At 42.3% G+C, this 7,500-nt stretch overlaps 1 protein-coding gene across 1 annotated transcript in view; it reads left to right on the top strand.

Moving 5' to 3' along the window:
- LOC134442727 (probable E3 ubiquitin-protein ligase HECTD2) overlaps window positions 1-4,574 on the top strand; it is a gene marked incomplete at its 3' end in the record, with an annotated part of 38,813 nt that extends 34,239 nt beyond the window's left edge. The window contains exon 9 of the mRNA XM_063192763.1: window positions 4,343-4,574. Coding sequence (XP_063048833.1) covers window positions 4,343-4,574 — 232 coding nt within the window. The remainder of the gene's footprint in view (window positions 1-4,342) is intronic.
- Window positions 4,575-7,500: the final 2,926 nt, after the last annotated feature.

Here is a 7,500-nt window from a genome sequence, read left to right as displayed (position 1 = left end):
CCAAAGGTAAACAGAGCCTAGCCCCATGAGGCACTGTAGATAGATACACTATCTGCTATCTCTCGGAATAGGCCTCTGATCTGACTGACTTGACCCACTGAAGGAGTCAGAAGCAGCAGTTGCTATCTTCATCATGTACCGTAAAAAGGTCTTATTGCGGACCTAATGGCTATAGCTATCAGCTTGCTCAGCTTTCTAGTCACTGACATTGCAACATACCTGTACAGCACATTTGGCCAATGTGTATTTATCAGCCAGTGCAGCAGGTTAGTCAGAAGCATTGCACCATACAGCACATCTGGTAATTCTGATATCATACACACGCGGTCGTTCATGTGCAGATGTGCAATATATGTATAAACTGATATACATACATGTGGTATGTGGATTTGTGCAATGAGTGTCCGGCATATGCTGCTGGACACCTGCATTTCTTTTGGATTCAAAAGCCTCTTAGTGCAGATGGGGTCGCCGGCGGGCCTATTCACTATTTGCTGGAAATACTCAACTACATCATAACAACATTGCTATGACAGTACCCAGAGCCTTAAGTAACAGATTAAGACATAGCCATTACAATTTTTGTGACAGTACGGTTATAACATTGGCTCTGCGCTAAGGTGTCAAGCATTTCCTGTTCCACTCCACTCATTTGTTGCTTCCATACAGCATGTTGATTCCCAACTGTAAGTCATTTCAAATAATAATAGCAGATGAATGCAAGAATTAAGAATTGACTCAGCCAGCCCTACCGTGCCTGATATGGTAGGGCACTCGCCTACTACGTGACCAACCCGGGTTCGATTGCCGACCCGGGTCCTTTGCCGACCCTTCCCCATCTCTGCTTCTTTGTCCTGTCTTAGAAAAAAAACAATAAAAGCTTGTAAAGGCCCAAAAAAATACATACAAAAAAAAAATGACACAGCCAAAATTGTTATTGTTTTTTTGAACTGTTTGTTAACTATCAACCCCAAATTCATGAATTTATTCATGAATATCGGGGTCACTTGCACAACGAAGAGGCAGGGGACGCTGCATTCTGGAATCATCACTGCTGTTATGCGTCTACTAAGCACAGCGACTGTCTCTGTGTAACGATGACGTTATGACGTTGGTCGGATGGCGGATGGAAAATAACCGTCTCTTCTCTCTCGTCTCCCCGCTCTCCTCCCTCTCTTTCTCTCTTCTCCTCCCTCCGTTCTCCTCTCTGCGACCCTGGCTGTTGGTATTTCAAGCAGGCCATGCTGTCAAGGGGTCACAGCGGATGGGGATGCGGACTTGGCTACAGCCATTAAGTCAGAGATGGGGAGGCAGTCAATATTTATAATTTGGCTAAACAAGCACGGTCGCTAGTATGACTTCTGGGCAATAAGGCATGTAGTGTGCAGTGCAGTTTATGTGGGTGTGTGTGTGTGTTTGTCTCTCAGGTGCATTAGACTGTATGGGGAATTTGTCTGCAGTGGACGTGTCCTGTCCCAGTTTCTGTGTGTTATGTGTGTGTCCTTGCAATGGCATATTACCAGCTGTGTGACTGACCACCTAGATAACTTACCTCTTTCCCGAGCAGAAGCTTCCCATTTATGTTATTCAGTATCTTGCACATACCGTAGCTGTGTCATCTGTTTGGGTTGACTCACTGTGGTACACTGTAGAAAAAAATAGTCCAGCTTACCTAAAAATATTGTTGGAAATGTATCATGTCAAATGAGTTGAGTTAGTCTGTATTTGATATTTGTATTCGTTGTTGACTAACAGTGACATACAGTAAGAATGAGGCCTACTTATTTTCAGCTTGGTGGCCCACATTGGCTTTATTGTGACATCCGTGTGCAGCCCGTATACTGTATGTCAGTAGGAGGAGTGGGAGTGTAGAGTTACTTATGAAAGGAGGGGAGTAGGCCTAAAGGACAAGATGAGTGTTTACCATGCCCATGGTGATGATATATGGTGGTACAGCAGGCAGGTTTAAATCAACTGGGAGTTTAATGTTCTCAATACTCCATATGGACTCCTCCCAAACTTTGTTTGAAAGCCATATACAATATTTGACATTTACCATATACTATAATAATTTAGACATTAATAGTGGGGGCGTTCTGAGAGGGAAAATAACACCAATGATAACTGTAGTTCAATTTGAGTCAGAACAGTAATAACCCTGGTTCAGTTTGACAGTGAGTGTGATAATGATGACCGTAATATCACCCCTGTTCAAAGGCATGCGATGGGGTGTAGTCATAGAGGATGTCACCCCTAATTGTCGCCGGACGTGGTGTGGAATTTGACAAGCATGTGGAAATCGTCGGAGTCCCATATTACCAAATGCATGACTAGTCCCTCTCTGATTAACTGGAATCTCCCTGGGCTTTGCCACCTTCACTTCTAATAGACTAGAATAGAATAGAACAGGATAGAAGAGAAGAGAAGAGAAGAGAAGAGAAGAGAAGAGAAGAGAAGAGAAGAGAAGAGAAGAGAAGAGAAGAGAAGAGAAGAGAAGAGAAGACTGTTCTCTGTCATTGTTCCTCAGTGGTGTAACAAACTCTCAGAGGCTATGATAATGCAATTCTAAGTTATTCCTTCCCATTCTTATTAATATGTCGCACTATGCAAAACAGAACCACAGTGGAACCACACTAGAAGGTGGCATGTTAATGGAAATCAAAAGGATTCTAACATCCCTGTGTCTTTTGTCAGGCTGTGGTGTGGTAGAGCATTGCAGATGACAAATCACATCACATTTCTTCTGGCTTTGTGCCCAACCTAACCAAATGTGTCACCATCCTCAGCTGATTGGGTGGCACGACACTGTAGTCGGCTTCACCACCTTAGAACACCACTGAAGCCTTTTTCATGAGATAAGATTACATTGGACTTGTATTGTCTTTAAATAATGTGTAAATAAATACACAATACCGCAATGTTGTAATACAGGGTTAGCAAGTGGGCTTTATCGCCAAGTGTTGGTGAAAGATTAAAACGTGAGAACATGACTCATATCGTGTTTAGTCATCATAAATTGCATAAATCCTGAATTGCAAGGATATTTATGATAATTCTTGCTGCAGGATTTGCCAGTGGAACAGAATGGAACAGATACATTTTATTAACCGCAGTGTGTGTGAATGAAACAAAAGTAATTTTTAGAAAAGTAATTTAATCTTGGGAATATGCAGGTGCTGTTATTGTACTTGGTTTGAAGTCAATGTACAAATTACATAAAGTAAATATGTCAGGAATGGAGAAATGAGATGTGCGGGAGTGGACTGTAGTAGTGATATTAATACAGAGAAATATATATGGATTTAAAACCTGAGAACCCTACGCATGCAGGCCCTTAGTTTGTCTAGTTTGTGCGAATTGCAGAGCTGAAAAATCTCAAGCATTGTTCCTAAGATAAGGTGTGGGACAGTACAGTACATTAAACATCACCAGCAGGTGGTTTTGTTTTGTTGTGTGTGCACAAATTGCTGGTATTTGGTCTATCATGAATTGCATGCATGTCTAAGTGGCAGTGAACACACCCGACACGGTTGTAACCGCTTAGGAGTAATACGACCGTTTTAATAAGTGACCAAAGCAGACAGGCGTAGGGATGTAATCTGAGGAATGAATAAACGTGTTTTTAAAACCACATATAATGTGAAAATGTCACACATGCACCTGTGCCGTTACATAAGCGCTCTTTGAATGTTTATCGTTTCTAAGTAGGCCAACCTGTCGTCTTCGATTAAACACTACATGTTTTCATTGGCGAGTTTCATAGACCCTGATACTGCTGTCAAACAGTCACTTATTTTATAATCCACATCCACCTATATCCACCATCCCTGCATCTTACATTTCATGGCACTGCTGTACACTTAACCAAATGCTGTTATCCAGAGCGGCTTATAAATAGAACAAAAACAAGGTAGACATGTGTACATAGAGGAGAACAGGGTAAACAAAGGAATGGGGACAGTCAGTGCAGCCAAGTAGTGTATGGGATAGTGTAGGCCACGGGAAAATGTTGGTGAGTGGGGATGGGGGGGGGGGGGGGGTTTAGTTTGGTTTTGTTGTATCCATTTGTTTGTTTATCTATCTATCTATCTATCTATCTATCTATCTATCTATCTATCTATCTATCTATCTATCTATCTATCTATCTATCTATCTATCTATCTATCTATCTATCTATCTATCTATCTATCTATCTATCTATCTATCTGTCTGTCTGTCTGTCTGTCTGTCTATCTATCTATCTATCTATCTATCTATCTATCTATCTATCTATCTATCTATCTATCTATCTATCTATCTATGAGTAAATGAGTAAGTGTGCTGTATGTGTGTTTTCCCCTAGTTGCTGAGGCCGGAGGAGATTGAGGTGCTGGTGTGTGGCAGTCCCCATCTGGACATGGTGTCTCTGCAGAGGGTGGCCCAGTACGAGGGCTTCAGCAAGACAGACCCCACCATCCGGTACGTACATGCACATGTCTCTTCTCCTTCTCTTCTAATATTCTTTCATCAACTCTCTTCACTTACCCTCTCCTCAACCCGTGGTTCTCTTCTCTTACAAACGACCCCACTATCCAGTATGGACCAGTGTTAATTTCGTCAGCTTTTTTTGATTTAGTCTTAGTCTTAGTCACAATGACGAAAATCAATTTTAGTCTTAGTCATATTTTAGTCATTGCCTTCCCAATTTAGTCTTAGTCTTAGTCAAAATGACGAAAATCAATTTTAGTCATTGTCAAATTTTAGTCATTTTAGTCATTTTAGTCAACATTTCAAATTTTAGTCATTTTAGCCATTTTAGTCAACATTTCAAATTTTAGTCATTTTAGTCAATATTGTGGTGTAAAATAATAAATAACCTACAATGGCTATCGTTATTTCAATACTAATAAAGCCTATTGCAGCAAATATTCACCTTGTTACTTGGTCATTTTCCACCAAAACCCAAATCAGTCATTTCAACATCATAGAGCAAAAGAGCATCACACACACACACACACACACACACACTTCCAGGTGCAGGCTTCTCTCTCTCTCTCTCTCTCTCTCTCTCTCTCTCTCTCTCTCTCTCTCTCTCTCTCTCTCTCTCTCTCTCTCGTGTATTAGAAGCTGCTGCATACTATTTGATTTTGAGTTTGATCACGGAGGAAGCTACTCTTCTTCACCTGACCGCGTGAGGTAAAGCCTTCAGATTGCCGGCAGTGGGAAGAGCAGACACCCCAAGTCTACATGAAGTCCAAGAAGTCTCCCTGATAGTGGCTTCCCGATGACCACGAGTCAGATAAAATATTGCTGATGTTAGACTATGCAAGTTAGCGGTTTTTGTTTTCAATTGGCAATGCGAGCAGAGAACGATAATGACTCATGCGGTATGCGTGGAATAGGCTTAAATAGATTGTGCGAGCACACTTCGTATGCCATGCAAAAGTCCCAGGAAAAATAGTTAGGCAGGGGTACGCAGACTGGACGATAGAAAGGACATGCATATACAAATATTTAAACACTAATGCTGTTTTGTTTGTCGGGGGTGAGGCTCGATAAGCATGACCCTGAAAAGAGTTTTTGGAACTTAGGAAGACGCTGCAGACGCATGGAAATGCTGTCGACTTCCTCGGGTCTTTTAGCGTTGCTCTCGACGAGAACAAGTTTCAAATCTCAACAGTTTTAAACTCCTCAGCGATCGCTCATCCATTGATTCTTTTCAAAACTAGGCTACAGTAGCGTGCCTCTGTTTAGACAGGCCAACTTTCCACCTGCTGGCTTGCGCTCCCGCGGTGACTGATTTAAATCAATTCACAAATCCGACCTTCATGATTTGCTTGCGAACTGCCTACACATGTGGTTAAACAACAAATATAGCAAACATTACAAAAAAAGAACAGACAACGAACGCCGGGCTAAGACAGCTTAAGTGAAAAGGAGAATAGTGGAAGCTCGAGGAGGTTTAGAATGAGTGCGTATACATGCAGTTCAGTATCCCGAATATGAGGCATATCCCGGTTATGATCATATTCGGGATAAGGTGTTTATATGCGCACAGAACGTTATATCCCAGTCTACATTCTTGGCCGTTATAGAATTATCTTCAAATGCGTGTAGCCTGGATACCAGCAACAGCGTTCCATGGGAAGCCCCTGTATTCGGGATAAGGTGTATACATGCGTCAGTATCCCGGCTTCTTTCGGAAAACTCCACCTAGCATATCCCGATTTCTCAGTATCCCGAATAAGGGCTTATTCGGGATACTGAAGTGTTTATATGCGCAAACGCAAATTCGGGATACTTAATATCCCGATCATATTCGGGATACTGAACTGCATGTATACGCACTCACTGACAGTAGGCCTATCAGAGGAGGATTGGCTCGACTGTCATTACTGCAGAAACATGTGTTTCTGCAGTAATGACAGTCGCGCCAATCCTCCTCTGTATGTCTTCGTCATGGACAAGAGGGTTGTTGAACATGTTTCAAAATTAACACTTTTCTCAACGTCGGCTATTTTCTCTCTTTCTCTGGGAATGTTTTAGGACCTAAACTCAACTTAATGGACTCACTGAACTAGGCTACAGAACTACTGACTGAGCCGCGCCATGCACTGGCTGCCAGCAGAGACAAGCGAGGCAACACAGCGTGAGCGCGCAATCACCTATGAAGTTCAAGACACTTAGGCCTATATTACAATTACAAATTACAAATGAATTATAACTAATCACATTTTTTAATGTCCATTCGTCCATGGCTTGTAAATTTCGTCTCGTCTTAGTCTCCTTGACGAAAATATTTTTTTATTTTTGTCATATTTTTATTTGCTGGAGGCAATTTTTAGTGCGTCATCGTCTCGTCATCGTCAAGGGAAAAAGGGGCGTTGACGAAATATTTTCGTCATCGTCGTGGTTGACGAAATTAACACTGGTATGGACATGTCTCTTCTTGTCCTTCTGTTCTCAATCTCCTCTCTCACCTCTCCTCTACTGTACCCTTCTTTCTTCTCTTCTGCCGGCCGCACTTTGGCTCCAACAGCACTGCGGCGCGCTTTCGCTTCCGACATAATTCGGACCTCCAAACCCAATTTCACCCGAACATTGTATTGATAGTCAACGGGAGGCGCCGACAAAATAGAATGTGTCTCTAATTGCTATATGACATCGTCGAATGTCCGCGGACATCGGCGCCAGTGTGCGTGTTTCTATTGAAAACAATGGAATCCAATTTTAGCTGAGCAGTGCTCAGCACTTTGTCGGAGCCGGTGTGCAGAAGCCCTTACCCTCTCACCTGTACTCTCTGTTGTTCTCCTCTTCTCTCAAAAGACCCCAGCATTGTGTATGGACATAGACATAGTTTCTTGTCCTTTTCTTCTCCTCTCTTACCTATCGACTATGTCTAACTTCCAAATACAGCTTGCCCATCACTGCCTCACTCCTCTTCTCCATAGTTCCTTTCATCTCACAAATGAGCACAAAAGACAGTCCATGACAACCGTATGCTCCCTTGGACTTCCCCTC

This window comes from Engraulis encrasicolus, unplaced genomic scaffold, assembly GCF_034702125.1.
Source record: "Engraulis encrasicolus isolate BLACKSEA-1 unplaced genomic scaffold, IST_EnEncr_1.0 scaffold_238_np1212, whole genome shotgun sequence".
In the NCBI taxonomy this organism is placed as follows: Eukaryota; Metazoa; Chordata; class Actinopteri; order Clupeiformes; family Engraulidae; genus Engraulis; species Engraulis encrasicolus.
Note: the sequence above shows the minus strand (reverse complement) of the source record. Positions and strands in the feature narration are given on the sequence as shown.